This window comes from Sinohyriopsis cumingii, chromosome 15 (assembly GCF_028554795.1).
Source record: "Sinohyriopsis cumingii isolate HCF-2022 chromosome 15, ASM2855479v2, whole genome shotgun sequence".
Taxonomy (NCBI): domain Eukaryota; kingdom Metazoa; phylum Mollusca; class Bivalvia; order Unionida; family Unionidae; genus Sinohyriopsis; species Sinohyriopsis cumingii.
The window spans coordinates 148,369,922-148,389,995 of record NC_142975.1 but is presented as its reverse complement, the minus strand read 5'-3'; the positions used below and the strand labels follow the sequence as shown (position 1 = coordinate 148,389,995).

Below are 20,074 nucleotides of genomic sequence, written 5' to 3'. Positions count from 1 at the left end.
CTTCAGTATTGAATATTTGCTACATTAAGGGAATAAATTGATGTATTATCATTACATATAATCTATGTATTATCATTACATACAGTCTATCTATGCATATCATGACACACAGTCTATTATTATTACATACAGTCTGTCTATGTATATCATTACACACAGTCTCTCTATGTATTATTATTACATATAGTCTGTCTATGTATTATCATTACATAACAGTCTGTTTATGTATTTTCATTACATACAGTCTATGTATTATCATTACATACAGTCTCTGTATGTATTATTATTGCATACAGTCTATCTACGTATTATTATTACATAGTCTATCTATGTATATCATTACACACAGTCTGTCTATGTATTATTATTGCATACAGTCTATCTATGTATTATTATTACATACAGCCTATCTATGTATATCATGACACACAGTCTGTCTATGTATTATTATAACATACAGTCTATCTATGTATTATTATTACATACAGTCTGTCTAAGTATTATTATTACATACAGTCTATCTATGTATATCATGACACACGGTCTCTCTGTGTATTATCATTACATGGTCTGTCTATATATTATCATGACACACAGTCTCTCTATGTATTATTATTACATATAGTCTGTCTATGTATTATCATTACATACAGTCTGTCTATGTTTTATCATTACATACAGTCTGTCTATGTATTATCATTACATATAGTCTGTCTATGTATTATCATTACATACAGTCTATGTATTATCATTACATACAGTCTATGTATTATCATTACATATAGTCTGTCTATGTATTATCATTACATACAGCCTGTTTATGTATGATCATTACATACAGTCTGTCTATGTATTATCATTACATACAGTCTGTCTATGTATTATCATTACATACAGTCTGTGTATGCATTATCATTACATACAGTCTATTTATATTTATCATTACATACAGTCTATTTATATTTATCATTACATACAGTCTAGGACCGCTCCAGTGGCCTAGTGGTTAGAGCATCTGCCTCGGATGTGGGAGGTTGTGGGTTCGATCCCCGGTTGAGTCATACCAAAGACTTCTAAAAATGGTAATAACAGCTGCGTCGCTTGGTGCTCAGCATTAAGAGTTTAGTGTTAGGACTGGTCAGCCTGGTGTCAGTCAGGTCAATGTGACTGAGTGGGACATCATGCTACATGCCTGCAGCATGATGCCCCAGTGCTAGACATCACTATAAACTGCCACACTGCAGACATCATAGCTATATGACTGAAAAATTGTCAAAGCTATCTTAAAAATCAAAATCAAACACACATACACAGACACACAGAGTCTATCTATGTATGATCACACTAAAAGAGCTAGTTAATCAAGCCAATCTACCTACCAGAAATCTGATCATAGAGTTGCATTTTAAAGCAGAAGATAACCATGGACTAAACATGTAGTACTTTAATTAATGGTGGCATCAATTTTAATTCTCAATAGGATGTTATGTATCTTTGTACATATTTTTTTACAAATATTTAATATATTTTAATGAAAAATATATTTTTCATACTTTTTCATATTTATACTATTTATCAAGCCAAGTAGCTAGAAAGTGGGAATTGTTTAGGTTTCCACTAACAGCTGCTCTGATTTTGTTTTTATGAATTTGTCAATCAATAAAATTTGGTAAAAGATCTTTTCCATACACCTAAAGATCATGTCAATATGGAAATGCAGGCGCAATTACTTAAACTAAATTAAATATTAATTGTTATTCTAAAACTGAATGTTATTATAGGTCAATCCTGATTATTGAATGATGAGTTGCACCTTAACTGTCATCAAAACACTTCCAGAAGAAAATGTCTGATCACTATGGACTTTTACAATTGTGGCCAGGTACTAAACTGGTTCAAGAAAAGGGGACATTGGGCCTATCATAAAATATAGCAGGATACTAAGAATTTGTTTTCAACATGCACTGGTTTCATTATGTGTGTGTGTGTGTGTGTGTGTGTGTGTGTGTGTGTGTGTGTGATTTAGATTTTAACATAGCTTTAACAATTTTCCAGTCATATCACTACTATGTCTGCAGTGTGGCAATTAAAAGTGATGTCCAGCACTGGGGCACCATGCCTCAGACATGTAGCATGATGTCCCACCCAGTCACATTATCCTGACACCAGGCTGACCAGTCCTAACACTAACCTCTAAATGCTGAGCGCCTAGCAAGGTAGCTGTTAGTACCATTTTTATAAGTCTTTGGTATGACTCAGCTGGGGTTCGAACCCACGACCTCCTGCAACTGGGGCAGACACTCTAACCACCAGACAACTGGAGCGGTACTTTCATTGTGACTTCACAGCATGTAACATTCAGTCCAGCTTGCACTGGATCGCACCTTTAGAATGATGGCAGTACTTGATACACTTTATCCAAAAATGTCCACGTAATTTACCATTGATTTTCCAACACGTATTTCTCAGGGTGTGTAAATAATGTAAATAATGACCTAAAAATAGGAAAATGTATGTATGTATGAGGATCAAACTAAAGTAAATAATTGCTATTTAAAGGTATGTAAAATCAAATTCTAAAAATGACAACCATTACTGAAATAGTCAATTCTGAATACCTACATAACCTATATAATGGTTACTTTATTACCATACATTAAATTAACATTTACAGTGAAGACTTTTCAATTGCGAAGACAGCATGGGCTGGATATGTCTTGTAGGAACTTTCCCAACTAAGAAGGGATGCTGAAACACAACTATGCCCATGCAAAACAATGACTGAAACAAAAAAAATAGTTCTGTCTGATCATGAACCTAATCATTTGTAACATTTCGAAGTTAATCAGTACAAAATTACTTTAAAAAATGAAATAGTCAATTGTAAGTGGAAATTTTTATTGCAAAAGAACAATTAGGTTTCAAAAGAATTCAGAATTGAAGGATAAATCAAGCTATTTGGATAGTGAAAGGAAAGAAATAAAAATTGGGCTATTACTGATGGGTGCTGAAAAATGGCCCCAATCTTTGTTTAGCATAGCATTAAGCAGAAGAACTTGTGTTGGGAAACCAAAGTTAGGAGAACTGTACATTCAGGGGCCATAAATCTTCTAAAGGGTATGTGAATAGCGGAAAATCCATACCTTTAAGATAATATCAAGATGCCTGGCAAGGGGCATGACTCGTGTAAATGATGCCATGTTACACTGAAAATCGATACCATTAAGATAATATCAAGATGCCTGGCAAGGGGCATGACTCATGTAAATCATGTCATATTACATGTACACTGAAAATCCATACCATTAAGATAATATCAAGGTGCTTGGCAAGGGGCAGGACTCATGTAAATGATGCAATGTTACACTGAAAAGCCATACCATTAAGATAATATCAAGGCACTTGGCAGGGATGGTCCTGGCTTTTAAAAAGCTGTCGCCAAAAAAATCGCCAACCTCAATATTTTGTCGCCAATTTTCAAAAAGTGTCGCCAAAAAAAGTAATGTACATTTTTCCAAGTGTTAATTTAGTCTATTAATGTAACAAGCAATGAAAATTACAAAAGATAGATTAGTTAATACTTTAATTACAAGAAGCATTAACAAAATGTTACAAAGTGTTACATGAAGATCCGTCGCGATTTTAGGGCTGCCCACTTGTTGAATGCAGTTTCGAAGTCTAATTTTTCACATCTGTACATGCTGATTCTCATTAAATTCTCGAGAGATGAGATGCAGAGCTTATTTCTGATGTCAATTTTCATAAAGTTCATCTTACTGAATCCACGTTCACAGTGTACAGTGCTGACAGGTGACACCAGTAGTCTCTCAGCAGCCCCCCCCCCCTTTATGGCTAGCTTCACAAAGCTTGTAGCGAATTGCTTCCTAAATCCCAAGAATGATCACTGAATGCTGTATAAATTTTCTCGACAAGAAAAATAGGATCTCCATTCCCACGAATGAAACTTACACGAGTCAACACCTGGCATTATTGGACCGTATATATAAGCATAAATTCACACCCAACTTAGGGATTCTTTCACTCCTGTATTTTGAGAAATAAATAATTATTATTAATTATGCAAAACTGTTTTTTTTTTTTTTGCTATTTCTTGTTGCGGAGTTTAAGTCTCTGCAGCTGTAACACAGGACTGATGGCAAAAGGAAAAGATCAATGAGTAAAATGCTGCACTGGCAACAGATGTAATTGTGATTTAGATTGTTTCCATTTGTTTTGTATTTATACACAGTTGTCGGTACTTCAAAGCTTATCAGTTTTCTATGAAGGTTCAGCAAAACTATTGTATTGGTATATGTATAAAAAAAACAGAAGGATTAGCCATACAATTAATTGTATCTATTCTATTCGCGTCTTCAGAAGTCGGTCAGTTGTAGGTATAGTGCGGTAGCATGACTGACTCTATCGCAGCATACAGTACTCAACCCAGATGTCAGCATAAGCAGATTATGATGTAACAATGCACTGTAAAGATGGGGTTGTCAATAAGAACAAAGGATTGTTTGTGTAACAGATTGATACCAATGCATTGCTTAGTCATGTTTGTGGCTTCCTTTCGTTCTGCCTTTTAATTTATCCAGTCCAAATCCATGATTGTATGTACAAATTAAATAACCTAAAAGTATGTCGCCAAAAAAATCGCCAGATGGGATATTTTTGTCGCCAATAAGGAAAAAAAATCGCAATTTGCGACATTGGCGAAGCCCAGGACGATCCCTGCACTTGGCAAGGGGCATGACTCATGCAAATGATGCCATGTTACACTCAAAATCCAACGATTCAAGATCTCATCAGTATATTGATGTATGCCAAATTAGTTGAGATGCAGAAACAAAGTATGGATGATCAGCAATTAAAGACTGTAACTATTTCAAAAAATGATATGGAAGGCTGAAAATAGAACCCTGACAAGGTGTCAGTAATGTAAAGTCATACAGTCAATCAAATTTTACATAAATCCAGCAACTCTAAGTAATGTTATCTTGTAGAAACCAAATTGCTCTTGAACAGTCAAATGAACTGCTGAACAAGCCTGTGTACTATAGGGCTCCGTTAGCTTTATTGAGCTGGAACCTAATGATACTTCTGTGATAAAGCATACCTGGAAGTTTAGAGAATAATGCTTCAAGACTAAATGTTCCCTTTTGATGTTATTGCTACCTGCTACAACATGCCAGTAAACCTACATTGTATTAGTTTTATTTCATTATATCAGTCCATGGCTGAAAAGAAGCTATAATCACACTTCACAAACCCCCACTTCTCAACAAAATTTATAAGGTTGGATGCCCTGGGCTTCATTTGGAAAAATAAATTACTAATGAAAAGATGGAAACAACATTTATATTTCAAAAACTAAACAAGCAAAGTATTTTCTAGAATTTTTTATGATATAAGAAAACCAAACAAAATATATACAATGCCTTACCAGTGGCAAATGACAAAAAAAACCAGCAACATACTACATACATGTAAATAAACAGAGGTTCTGGTATATTTGGAAAAGTCTTTCCTACAACATAAATTCATGAAATAATAGACTATTAATAAATATCTTTGTCATTTATTTGTGTGTTTGGTTGTTTTTTTAATTTACCTCTTCAATAGGGTGATATGTCATGTTGTACCTTCTAGGCAGTGATAATTCCCTCATGACGTCTGCATTGATGAGAGTTAGAGGCATATCAAGTCAACAGCATTGTGATAAAACAATAGGTTAAACACAACACTAGTTGTTAGCAAAATGTAATACAGAAAATGTGAGCTACTAAATGTACAAATATTGCATCTAATTGTGTATAACAACCAAATCAAACTATTTAATCTGCATCCCAGGCAATGTATTCAGTGTACACCCCAGGCCCTGTATTTACAGTGTACACCAAGGGCCCTATTTGCAGTGTACTCACCAGGTCCTGTGTTCTCAGTGTGTACACTAGGCACTAAAAAAACATATTGAGTTGAAGCTCAAACTGAACATTACGACTGACTATAATGTCACTGGGAATAATGTTAAAATCACTGAGCTTTTGGGACTTCCTTTAACTTGGATAGTACGCTAAATTTCAATGTCAAAGATATATTACATGTATCATATCTAATTGTGAGGTTTTGATCACAAGTTCGTGTTTCTAGCTCACAATATTTTGACAGTATGGGGCCAGATCGGCCATTTTGAGAGTATGGGGCCAAATCAGCAGTCATCACATTCAGATCAGAAGATGTGCTGTATGCTCAAAATCTGAATTAGAAACAAACAGCCTGATTAACAAGTGCATTATGGGAAGGCAGATCTGGATGAATACAGTTCACAGTTGGCGCATGATTTACAAAATCTAATACAATATGCATCCATAAAATGCACATCAGTTTAAAACAAGATACATCGTTAGGACAAATCACTTCTAATGTATCCATCGTGTTTGTGCTGGAATTAAAAATTCATAAACCATGGAATGAATACATTTAACCACAGCATATAGAAGAAAAGTGTTTATTTTTTTTTTACACTCTTTTAGTGTGCAAATGTATTCTGTTATATCATGGATATTTGTTAACCTCAATCCACTACTTCAGTTTTATTAATTCCATAAGGATCATATATAATAGTTTAAAATATATATTGAAAACAAGCTGTTCATTTGGGAGTAGCTGTCTAAATCTCAAATTTTACATTTAATTAGAAACTATTTTCTAAATGATGAAGACATAACTTATATACTTGCTTATACTCCAACTGCAAACTGCACTGACCCAGATCTGCCATCACATAATGTACCTGCAGATCTGGTATTTGTTAGGAGTAGCAAGTAGAACAAACAATATAGACCCTGATCTGCTGGTGCATTATGTAATGGCAGATATGGGTCTGTACTTTTTGCATTTGGACTCAACTTATAAGCAAGCATTGATGGTAATGTTTGCCAGTTAGCTTCTACATGTATGGATGTGTGTGTGTGTGTGTGTTTTATTTGGTGTGTGTGTCTGTGATTTGGATTTTTAACCTAGCTTTAACAATTTTTCAGTCATATCGCTACGATGTCTGCAGTGTGACAGTTTATAGTGATGTCTAGCAATGGGGCATCATGCCACAGACATGGAGCAAGATGTCCCACCCAGTCATATTATCCTGACACCAGGCCGACCAGTCCTAACACTAACCTCTTAATCCTGAGCACCAAACAAGGCAGCTGTTAGTACCATTTTTTAAAGTCTTTGGTATGACTCAGCTGGGGTTCGAACCTGCGATCTCCTGCATCTGAGGCGGATGCTGTAACCACTAGGTTACCAGAGTGGTCACATGTATGGATGCTTAAATGTCTATTTTACATGGTTTGAATGTATGTATGTATGATTATGACCCCAATGTCCGCGGTTTCTTGATTTGGTCATGCCCATCCACCTTTCCCAAGAGGCTTGTTAGCAAGATTGCAACATAAAACCACTCAATGCAAACTAATTAAATTTTGTTTGCATTCTTTTTATTTCTATACAGATTACCTGATTTGAGTTCAAGGTCATTACATCAATTTTTTCAATTTTATATATTTTAAAAATGTCGGCACTTAGAAAACCTTGTTAGCATGATTAATAAGGCAAAAACCACTAGAGGCAGACAAAGTAAATTTGGTAGGCAGTATTTAAATTCATATGTAAATGACAAGATTAGATTTTCAGACCATTACAGAAACTGCTCCATTATTTAACACATTTTTGAACTTTTGAGAAATATGAAAATGAATGTAGTTAATGCCTAATGCAATTTCTAAAATATTTTCAAAGTTAAATAAATTTATGCTTGTATTAGAAATAAGTAATTATTAACTGATTCACGCAAGCATTACATGCATTTCTGTTAAAAGACTACTAAATTTAGTCTTTATAAATTCCTAAATACACAAAAGAATCATAAATGTCACCAGTTGAGAGCTAAAAGGTACATATTAAGAACAACAAATAAAATTAAACAACACACATTCTCATAGCATGACAATATAAGGGCAACAATCAAAGCTGATGCAAGAGTTATGCTACAAATGAACATGTGATAACTACACAGAAATAAAACTGACAAGGAAAGTAAAATTCATAGACAGTTCAAGAGTTCTAGATTATACTTTTATTAAAATAAGAAGAAAAATTTTTTGCTTTTCTAGGCCACACAAAAGAAATAAAATTAGAAGTTGAATCAATTTAATTGTGTAGATTTTTGGGGTGGCCTATTGTAACATGCTTATATTCTAATTATAGAAGGGGATATATGGTACATTTGAGCATGTAATGTTGATCTTTGATGGCTTGATTTGGATGGCTGGGATTAGCACTAAGATGCATCTCATTATAAAGTCTAATAGGATTCCAGTGTCCCTCAGATTTATGTCCCTGATATGATAGGGTTCATAATGTAGCTTGTACTGACAAACTCCACAAACACATTTTCTAATCACCCCTTAGCATAATTGCTGAGAAAGGATTCAAGAGGCCTGATTTTATTTACGTACAGAATCTGCAGTGTGTGGATGAACAAATATGCACAAAAATCAGCAGGCCAAGTAAATGAAGCTCAACTCTTGCCGGTTTATTCATGTATAAATAAATCATGTCTCCATGGGAACAATGTGTAGAGAAATGGTTGAAAAACAAGGATATGAACTTTTCGTGAAAGATGTTACTTTAAAGATTGTACCAGGACAAGAATCTCCAGATCTGAGCAACCAAGGAATCGTGTAAACATTACAGGCATTAGCATTAATTCCAATCATCCAAATTAAAGTCTAAAATCAGCTTTAACTCATAAGTGGCCCCCAGCTAATTGTTTTCTTGCTCATTCGATATATACATGCCTTTATCTTTACACTGGCGGCCTGATTTTCAAACATTTGTTAATTTAACTATTATCTCTACACTCTTCTCATTTCATTACCAATGCATAGTTTTAGATATGTACATAGTAAGAAATATCTCACATGCTAAGAAATATCTTACATAGTAAGAAATATCTCCATCCAACATGGATGACCGATGCCAATAAACTGCAACAGAAGGGACGAGTCCTAAGTCAAACACTAGTCTTAACTCCATACATTTTTGCAACAAAATGAGAAACACATGACCTGGGTCTTCTAAATTTAAATTTGTATATAAAATTTTTTAGTGCTTTTAAATCCATGAAATCCTTCAAAATATATTAAGCATAAATTAAAGGGAAAGGTTCTAAGTCAAACAGGGGAGATAAGTTCAAACAATTTGGCCATAAAATGGTACAAATACAACCTGATTTAGGTGTTCCTAATGTAAGTATCTCATGTCATGTTTAGTTTTGAAGGGCAATGTTGGAAGTCAAAGTGTTGCCATAAATCAAAAGCATTTTGCCAGAAATCAATGAAAATCAAAACTTTACCTTGGTCATCTTAGTGTAAAGCCTTGCATAAAATTTGATTTTAACCCATAAATTTAGTCCTTCAAACGTAATCAAGCATAAATAACATTTGTGAGGGTCATGATGAAACAGACTCTATGCCACTTCCGTAGATGTGGCAAGGGCATAATAAAAGAACTCAACAGGAACAGGCAACTTGCAACCTGGCGACTTCAAAAATAGCATTGAACTACATATTCCAAGATTCATATTCACAATACAGCCTTATCACTGAAAAGGTGTGCAATAGAAATTTAATTCAAAATTGTAACTAAAATTGAATATTAATTAAATGATGGAAAATGCAAGTTAATGTGAGAGAAAAAAAACATTTTTCTTTTTTCAGTCACACTGACCTAGACATTAGATCTCTCAAGCCCAAAATCAGTAGTGCTCTTCCTTACCCCAAAGTGCAAAGTTTGCTGACTGTAAATGGTGGACAACTCAAGTTATTATGCAGAAATAAATTTGCTTACAGACAGAGAGATAATATCTTAACATAGTATACCCCACCTTACAGCGGGCATATAAAAAAATACAAGGCTATATAATACAATTACAGACTATGATAAATGAGAACTACATATCTAAAAGCCACATAACAAGTATATTAAAAAGAAGTGTAAATAGCATACCAAAAAGAGAGAGCAAACCACATGCCACCCAGATGATTAGACTCATGCCTACAGATCCTGACCCCATGAGAACACCTTGGGGAGAAATAAAGATTCCAGACCCTGAAAGAAAATGAGAAACAAATTATCTTGACTTTAAACTTTAAAGTTTGAAAATCTTTAAATGATCTTTTGTCTTCATGTCTTTCTAATTTCATATATTTGCTAAATCAGGAGTGCCATTAAAAAACCTAACATAACAAAAGTGAAAATCAAGACATGACTTTGATCTAGCAGATAGAAAACAAGAGCATGAACAAGAATTACATAGCTCATCCATACATCAGCTTTTTGTTGTCTCTAGTGACCACTGTAAACATTAAATACCATCCAGAAAATAAATTCTAACCAAAACATAATGACAAGGAAATAATGTCTGCTTTTTGTTGTTGCAATATTTTAACTGTCCATTTTTACAATTTTCAGCTGGTACAATATAGCCAGTACTGTGCTAACTGCATAGTAAGTAATATGACTCTGTGGCCAACAGTACTTGAGAAACTGACCACACAAAAACTTTAACATTGCCGTTAGTTCCAGATTTGGACTGACGTATTGAACGATAGATGTATGGACACCAAAATCAGAGAGATCACTGTGTCAAGCTTGCAACAGAGGTGGAATGAGCAAACATCAATTATAACATTGATGAACATATTAGCATTTAGAATATACAAAACATTTTACAATATTGCTGGTAATATTACTATTTACAATATTACAAATAGTATTAGTATCAATGCTATGCTCTGATAATTCTACAGCTGATTTTCAATTTTTATTAACTGCATTCAATAGTTTTTGAGTGCAGAATCAGGGAAAAAAGGTATCTTATATGGAAAAGCTGAAAATATCGAAATAATCAGAACCGAGTTGTATGTACTTTATACATTCAGCATCTGATCATTGATTTATTTAGATGAATTATTTTAGCTTTCTGAACTCAACCTATCTAAATGCCAGCCATGTGAAAATTATTGAGTAATGCAAAATAAAGCTATCAAAAGGACAGATATAGCAGATATGTAATTGCCAGATGCTCTGAAAATCAAAACTGACAAAATATAGTTCTGTAGGTCACTGTGACCTCTATTTCTTGTTTTATGAGTAAAATAATTCATTTTTGCTGCTCTGTGAGCAAATTTTGTTTGGAAGATATAACATTCTTCAACAGGGAAGGATCAGATATTAAAGTATATGGACGTTAATAAATGCCATAACTTGATATTCAACTTGTGATTTTTAGATTAGCATAGCTAGATCCTAATTAATAAAACTTCTCAAGTGAAACACTCAAACTTTTAACTTCAAATTCGATTTGCACATGACCGCTCCAGAGGCCTAGTGGTTAGAGCAACTGCCTTGGATGTGGGAGGTCAGAGGTTCAATCCCCAGCCAAGTCATACCAAAGACTTAAAAAAATAGTACTAACAGCTGTCTCACTTGGTGCTCAGCATTAAGAGGTTAGTGTTAGGAATGGTCAGCCTGGTGTCAGGATAATGTGACTGGGTGGGACATCATGCTACATGTCTGCGGCATGATGCCCCTGTGCTAGACATCACTATAAACTGTCACAGAGTGAAACAATTTCATGCAAGTACCGGAATCATGAATTTATTTCAGAGACTAATATATGTAAGTGTTTTGAGTAAATTTACAGCCTCAGTCTAGAAAAAATGATTAACTGATCGCATGATCATTTAGTCCCAGTACGTACTATACAATCTATGTTTTCAGTATATACCTGTCTAAATTTCAAGTACTTTAGTGCCATACCTATCATAGTACCAACAATAAGTGCAACCCCTGATAGCAGACTGACTTCCTTCTTCATCGAAATCTGCTGGGTGTCCCTAATGCTCATGGGGATGGGTGAATTCATTGAGGACTCAGATGATGACCCAGAAGAACTCCCACAATAGCCATTAGGGATCAGTTTTAATTCCAGCTCAGGCCCATTCAGCTCATTAAAACCGTCTATGTGATGGTTCCCAACATCTTGATTCAACCCATCTGCATTACTGTTGTTCACTGAAACAAAGAGGAAGCAGACTGAGGTCATTGTCATCATTTATTTAATTCTTTCAGATATACCTGTAATTAGCTATCACTTCACTCTGCAACCATATCTGCAACAGTATCTTGTATTGCCTGTTGTTTTTCATACCACCTAATCTTTTAAATATAATTTTATAAAAATTATGTCTTTTTCCTCCTTTCATTTTTGGTACAGTCAAATTTGCATTTTTTCTCGAGATTATAGATAGGTATTAGTTGAAAGTATAATGATCTTTAGTTTGTTCCTATGATATTATTATTTGTTTACTGTCAAAATAATTTGCAATCAAAGTACTGTAGGTACTGAAAGTTTTGAGAGTATAAAATTATCGGAAAGTGACTGTGAATTATAGTGATAAGACATACAAAATTTATCCAAAAATTATAGAACAGCAAGATTTGATACTATTTCCTGAATTTGAAAAAATGCTGGACCAGTCAGATTATAACTACAATTATTAACCATTAATGCCAATTTTTTATACATGAAAAATCATGGCTCTCAATAGAGTTTCAGGATGAGGAGTCCTGGACTCTTCACTCGTGGAAGTCAGTCACCAGCCTATTTTGAGAGTCACTGGCATAACCTCTTAAGTCCCTCACTTTCATAAGGATAGAAAGGAAAAAGGAAAAAGTTCATAATTATTATTTTATTGCATATCTGGAATAAATTCTCATTATCATTAGATTACTTCAGTAAGAAACTATTTTTCGGTTATTGTCCACAAAACTTTATGTCATACTGGACTCTAACATCTGCAAACTAGTTTTCCAAATCAATTTCTTTACTCTGTACTGTTCTTTGGTCTAACAAATGTATGTATGGCATTCTGGCATTCAAAGTCTTTTATTTTAGGGAACTGTTCTGCTTCTGTAGTCATTTTTCATAGCAATTTCAAGTTTTCTCAACAGTGTAAGGGATTGTCTGTCTCTTTGTAAATAGCACAGTAGTCCTCAACAGCATTTAAACAATCAGGGTTAAATTTGTGACAGCTAAAGGTTGATTGTTGCAAGTTGGCATTTCCATTTTGAGTGAAAGGATTTGCTTCCCAGCTGTCTTCTACCAATCACACACTGTTTTTAACGTCCCATTTGATTCCACTATTTAAAACCATGAGAACAGCTTCTCTGACTCAGGTTTATAGGTTCACAAGTTTTTTTGTTCTATTGCCATTTTGATCAGGGTCCTTCTCTGTAGCTGAGACAAAGTCAGCATTAAATATCCATTCTGAGTCTGAGTTCTCTTTATTGTCTTCCCTTGTACTCTCACAGTCATCTATTTTTCTCTCCTTTGATTAGATTTAATGATATTTTCATTACATGCCTGTTTTATCTGTAAAATAAAAACTGACTTTGATGACTAAATTTTATGCATCAAAGTACTTTTCTGCACTCTTATAAGTGTCTGCTGATACAACAGAGTCGTACTCTAAATCACACATAATCAAGTAGCAGTTGTTATTATTATCAGTATTATTGTTTATTATGATATTATTATTATTGTTGCTATTATTATTCTTATTCTTATTATTACTGTTAAGAAAGCTTTTATTGCTTTGATGATTTATATAAGCATTATCACTAATTTAATCACTATTAAAACAATAAAGGAAATGGCCTATTTTGCAATCAATCACAGGTTGTTAACTTTCAGCAGAACACGTTTCTTTGAAGTCATCACATCAATCAGATAAGGATTAACTGCTAAATAGTCACACTGATTTCATGCTTGTTTATCTAGGTCTAGCAATCAGCTATTCCAGAGACTGGCAATGGCTGACCAACATATAAAAAGGGAAGTGTTGGACGTAAAATTAGGCATACCACGTGGATGCATCATATGGGTAAAAGGGTGCATCCTTTGAAAATTTCAGGCAAATTCAACCCAGAAGATCAGCTCCACAAGAATAATGACTAAAAGCTAAAGCTACCTTGCACTGAATTCAACAGTTTTTAAAGAGGGGATAATGATTTTGTATGAGTTTAATATGAACGAACAAAGTTGGCATCTAAAGATAATGACTATTTTGTTTACAGGACTGGATAAGATGAACATAGAATTCAAAGCTTGAGTCTTCAAAAGCATGACTTAATTGGTTGAGGACAAGAAAATATTATGACAGTGGGCTTGTTGAGTTGTCTTGATGTTTTCAGCCCAAAACCAAATAAACCTTATAATCTAAGACATTAATTATGTATTTTACTTATCATGCAGTGATATAATAAAGAAAAAATTCAAACATAAGGTAAATAAATTGCAATCCTGGTTAGTTTTATTCTGATCTAAGCATGATCATATTACCATGGAATAATCTTAATATTAAACAGCTGTAGCCTCATTACATCCAATTCAATACTCTACACAAATGTAGTTCCTAACAACGTACCAAAAATCTGTCAATAAACTATGAAACAATGAAACACTTATGATCACAATTAAAAAATCACAATAAACAGTATAATTACCTATGTAAATAGGAATACCATTGAACAAAATCAGCAAATTATAAAATGACAGTATCAAAACAGTGAGCATGTGGTTCTGTGGGGAAGCAATATGTTGATTCTCTTTGATTGATCGTCACATTGGATTATTTGTCTCTGCATGGTGATCCATTGTTTTGTCGATGTTCATATTTAATATATGAGGTGTTTCATCAAAAAGCAAGGAATATAGCTGTGAATGTAAAGTCTACAAGGAACAATGTAGATTCATTATTTCAAACTTGGGAATGTGACTTGTATTCACAAGAGGATAGTGAAGTGTGTGGGCAGATCAGATAATATTGGTGAGCATGTTTTAGCATGCTTTCTGTTGCTTTTCAGAGATGGGGTTGTGGTTTATCACGAACTGCATATTTTATGATCACTAATTTGCATTATATCTGCTGGAGGCACATTTTCAGATCATCATATTTTAATCAGATGTTTCTGGGCACTATGGTTTCTTAGTATTTTAATGGAATCAAGATCAACTTATGCAACCATTGCTTTCAGGACTGCTGATAGCTTTTTCTGACAATATATTGTTTAGGGAACCATTTCTATGTTCTAGAATCTCACATCGTAAGTGTTACTGTTTGCCATCCTCTTGCCTTGTTGATAGCACTCAAAGACTGTTTATCAAGCATCAAGTGTTCCATTGATGTTTCTATACTGTTGTAAATGACTGACAAAGAACAGCATTTAAGACACCATTGCTATATTGCTGAAAGTCTGATAACTTGCACATATATCAATCAACTGTAGAAATACATTAGCATGACAATAAGAATAAAATACACTGATTTTAAATAATGGTATAAGAATAACCAATGACAAACATATGTTATTGGCATGCAAGTACAGGAAAAATACAACAATCAAAACAGTGAAAAATAATGTCTTAGAATAAGCTTAGGCTGAATAAGAAAAAAGAGAAAACAGAAATGACATATAAGATGTGTTTAAAGAAAACTGCAAATTTACCCTAACAAAATGAAAGTCAAATTGTCCTTCATAACCTGTGTAGGTACGATGGTCACTTGATCATGCATGAAATCGCAGCATCATTATAAGTGTCATTCGATAAAAAAAATATGGAAAAATGCAAGACATTATGGATGGGTCAGTTGCAGTTCACTGATTTGCAAAACGTTACCCACTCTTATTTAACAATCATTGGTCGACACGGCAACGCCAACAATGGAACGTTTGGTTTGCTCACTCACAAAGGAATCTTCACGTACACGAGCGGTTCAGAAAAGCATTCCGAAACTAAGCTGCCACCAATTTAGGCCCATTATTATTATTATTATTATTATTATTATCCCTTGAAGGCAATTCCATTGACAAATATGGACAAGCTAGCAATGTCTGATCCGTATTTGGTTGTTGAAATCTCTACTGACCAGATTTGATTTACTCGCAATTACAAAATCAGTCAAGCGTTCCGAATGCGCCTTCATGCGGGATCAAATTTCATTAGATGATCGCCCAACCCCACCCCCATCCCCCAGGTGAGAAACCAGCATCGCCAACTTGGATTTGTCAGCAGAACCCAGAACTCACTGGGTTGCATACATGGTGACACCTCAACATCTTTTTATTTTGACTCGCACATTTTTGCACAGCCACGTGCCAGCGCCCATGGCCGTTATCTTCAATGCTGCCATCGCAAACTAGAACTGATGGTCCAATAAGTGGACATCTCGCCGTTGAATTCAAGTGTATATCTACATCACATGGGCTTGTCAACGCTTGGTAAATACGCTTTGCAGTATACGATGTCACTTGACATTTACAGATGATCGAGCGTAGCGATTTGATGCGGCACGGAAGTGGTTTGACCAGGTTTGACACAAAAATGGATTTGATCGAGTTAAGTAAACCTGGTTGTTGTTGGCGTCAATTGATGCGAGCTTGCAATTTTTCAAGGTCAAACTGGAAAATTCGGTGCTATAGCTGTTTTGTTGAATGCATCAAAGCTTTCATTATAAACATATAGGTACATATCTTTCCCAAGAGTTGAATTGTTATGTTCTAATTTGTTTGGGTATCTATGTGCACTAACAATTTTAGCCAGTTGTTCAATTGACTGTCTTCTGAATCTAAATCAATATCCAAAATAAGTTTTCTTTTAAGTGTTATTAATTTTCCTTCTTTCATGAACCTATCAACTATGAAATCCATGCTGAATGAAATATATTTATAGTCGTTGTTCCATATAATTTTACCTTTTTTAACTGGATTATGTTTAACCAATATTTTAACGAACATATAACTGTTACAGTCGGACAAGTTATGAATGAACAATGATACCTTAGTTTGGATAGCCGAAACTTAGATTGCATTCGTTATGAAGTGGAATTGTTAAGTAGTCATGGCCACTTGCTTTGTCCTCAGTTCTTATTCTAACCAGTATGGCAAGTATTTGTGGAACTAAAATGTATTTGATATTCTTATATTTCGGTCCTAATTCTCCATACACGAGTTTTGCTATTTTACTGAACTGATCGTATAATAATACTTCGCTACAATATTTTCCATTGTAAACTATTAGTTTATATTATTTGTGGATTCGTTTGAGAAAACATTGATGGAAGTGCTTGGATGTCACCAAAGGTGTTACGCCTTTGCATTTCTCCCATGAGGAGACGAGGTGTTTTAAAGATAGAAAAACACTGTGTTAATAAACCGAACGCACGCTTTCTGTACACATAGCCTTTTATATCATAGTTCATTGCAGGTTTCTGCACACTCCACTCCTCTGGACGATGATACTGCAAACGTTACTTTCAGGAAATATTCATTGTGCAGTAAATAAAACAAGGACAGGATATTTGCAAGACTGTAAGTATTGACAACATTTTAATGATGCAAATAATAATTATGTTAAGTACGAATCACACATGTCATTCAGCGATTTTGCAAAAGTACTTTGTTATTGGTAATTTGATGAAAATGTTGCCATTTAATACCTTAAAAAGTAATGTTTGAATCATTGCGAAAAGTTCATGGTCACTAGATCCCTTAACTTGTTGTTCAACCATCCCATTGTAATTCTTGGCGGGTTTAACAATGCTAGAATTTGATATCATGTTTTCACTACGACTGTAATGTTCGGTTGTTTACGCCACGTGCTGCTTCAAAGAAAATGCTCCTTTTAAGGAGACCTTTTCACTCAAGCGAAAACTATTTTATTGCCATGTACCACACTTCTTGAAATTTTGTGAACTTTGCCATTTTCAGTAGAGATGTAGCTACATCGCACACTCACATAATTTTAGATCACTGCTGGACGCGTGCTGAAAACGTATGGAGATTCAAGCGAAATTTGGGCGCCCGCACATAGGGGCTGAGGGGGCACTCACCCCACCCAACCCAGCTCATCCCGATTTCACCTCTAAACGTGTTTTGGCCTACATCTGTAAAACTTAATTGCTGACCACTATTGTTTGCCCCCACCCCAAAAAATATTTCTGCAGGCGCCCAAGACTCGTAATAATATACACTGTGTATGTCAAATGCCGCAAATACCGAATCCAGAAATTTGACACGAATAAGAATGTATTGCTATATATTTTTAATTACATTATAGATATAAGTTATATAACTTAGCCTGGATGCTGTTTTCAAGCCAAATTCCTTGCATATATTTTTAGCAACGAACCCACTGTGATTTTAAATTTTATCTTCGCGGAGGACCAGCTGGTAACTGCTCCTAGAAAATGCAGTTGAATCTGGTTTGTATTCAACGAGGCAATGATCAACCAAATACATACACTGAAAGATTACCTTCTTTTAGCTTATATATCTTTACTGAAAATGTGTTTCCTAATATTGTTCGGAGTTTCGAAACTTGTAAGTCGGATATCAAACACCACATATATATATATATATATATATATATATATATATATATATATATATATATATATATATATATATATATATATATATATATCACATTCTCCAATATGGCCGTCAGTGATATCTGAAAATGGTAATTTCATCTTTTTGCCTCTCCTTTGGATACCGTACTTGAGACCTTTGATTGTTAGAACTAAATGCTTTCTTAAAATTTACTAATTCCATCGACATAGCTCTAGCTTCCATATATTAGACAAGGGCTTCTTAGTATTTGAAAAAGAAAATAGTGTACTTTTTATCCCTCACCTACCCCTGTGAGATCAGATAAGTTCACAGTAATGAAATGACTGATAACCTTAAGGACAGTAATACAAAGTTACTGTGCTGACATGCAAAATAACCAAATTCACTGCAAAGGGCGTTAGAAAAACAGTGCAGAAAAGGATTAAAACAAATTGGTCAGTTATATTGACCTTAAATGAAAAAAAGAATCTCGAATGTGCCATAAAACTGACAAGCATAAGTTACCATGATTCAGCCGTGTAACTCAGCCATTTTGATATAACACAAAAAACAACATTAAAATATAGACCAGTGCAACACATCTTCGGGTGATAATATATAATTATACCAAGTGTTATCATTTATATACAAAAATTAAATAAGAAAATAGAAGGGCATATGTGACTGAAACTTAATCAATTGACATGTGGCCTTCACCTTGAAGATAGGACCTCTAAGCATTTTGCGACACACCTTTTAGTAAGAATATATAGTTTTACCAAGTCTCATCCCCTCATTTCAAATGACTCTAACATTTATAGAGTAGAAAAGACAATGTAATTGCAAAATTTGACCTAAAAACACAATGGCATTAACCTTGGAGATAAGACTGCCGATGTGGTAAACAACACACATGCCAAAATGGCGCATTAATGTATTAATTGTAAACACCTCTAATGTTGTATATTGGAAAAGAAAGTGCGATGAAACACCTAAACTATTTAGCCATGACGCTGACCTGAAAGATGGAATCCCAAGGTGGTTCACAAAACATCTAAAACTGTCCGATGTATCGTAAGAAGCAGCGCTGTAAAAACTTGTTCCATTCTTGCACAGGGGCTCGTTAAAAAGAAAATTTGGAGTATCCATCCTTGAATTACTGTTACAGGTTAGAACCCCCATCCCTTGATTCAAGGACGGATACTCCAAAATTTCTTTGTAACGAACCCCTGTGCTTTTTTTGGGGTGGGATGGGGGTTGGAGTGGTAGTATCCTTTATGTAAATATCCACAGCCAAACATAGTGTAGCTTCTGTAAAGTAATTGGTTTGTGTATCTTTATTCTTGTTTCATTTGTGTTATTTGGTTTTTGTGTCTTTGTGTTTGTCTCATTATCCCCTGAAAAAGGGATCGGTAGATCCCAAAGGTACTCGGACTGGTTTCACATCCGTTTTAAACTGCTCTTTGTCAACTATGATTTTTCCTGACCAACACAGTATGCATACCAGGTCTCGTCCCGCGAACGTACAGGGAGCTATAATTATAGAATGGAA

At 34.4% G+C, this 20,074-nt stretch overlaps 1 protein-coding gene across 1 annotated transcript in view; it reads right to left on the bottom strand.

Annotated features, from left to right (window-relative positions):
• Positions 1–20,074, bottom strand: part of LOC149783026 (b(0,+)-type amino acid transporter 1-like) — a 161,134-nt gene that overhangs the window by 65,938 nt on the left and 75,122 nt on the right. Inside the window, exons 3-4 of the mRNA XM_089934614.1 lie at positions 11,887–12,141; positions 10,072–10,173 (exon numbers count right to left, since the gene is read on the bottom strand). Coding sequence (XP_089790740.1) covers positions 10,072–10,173; positions 11,887–12,141 — 357 coding nt within the window. The remainder of the gene's footprint in view (positions 1–10,071; positions 10,174–11,886; positions 12,142–20,074) is intronic.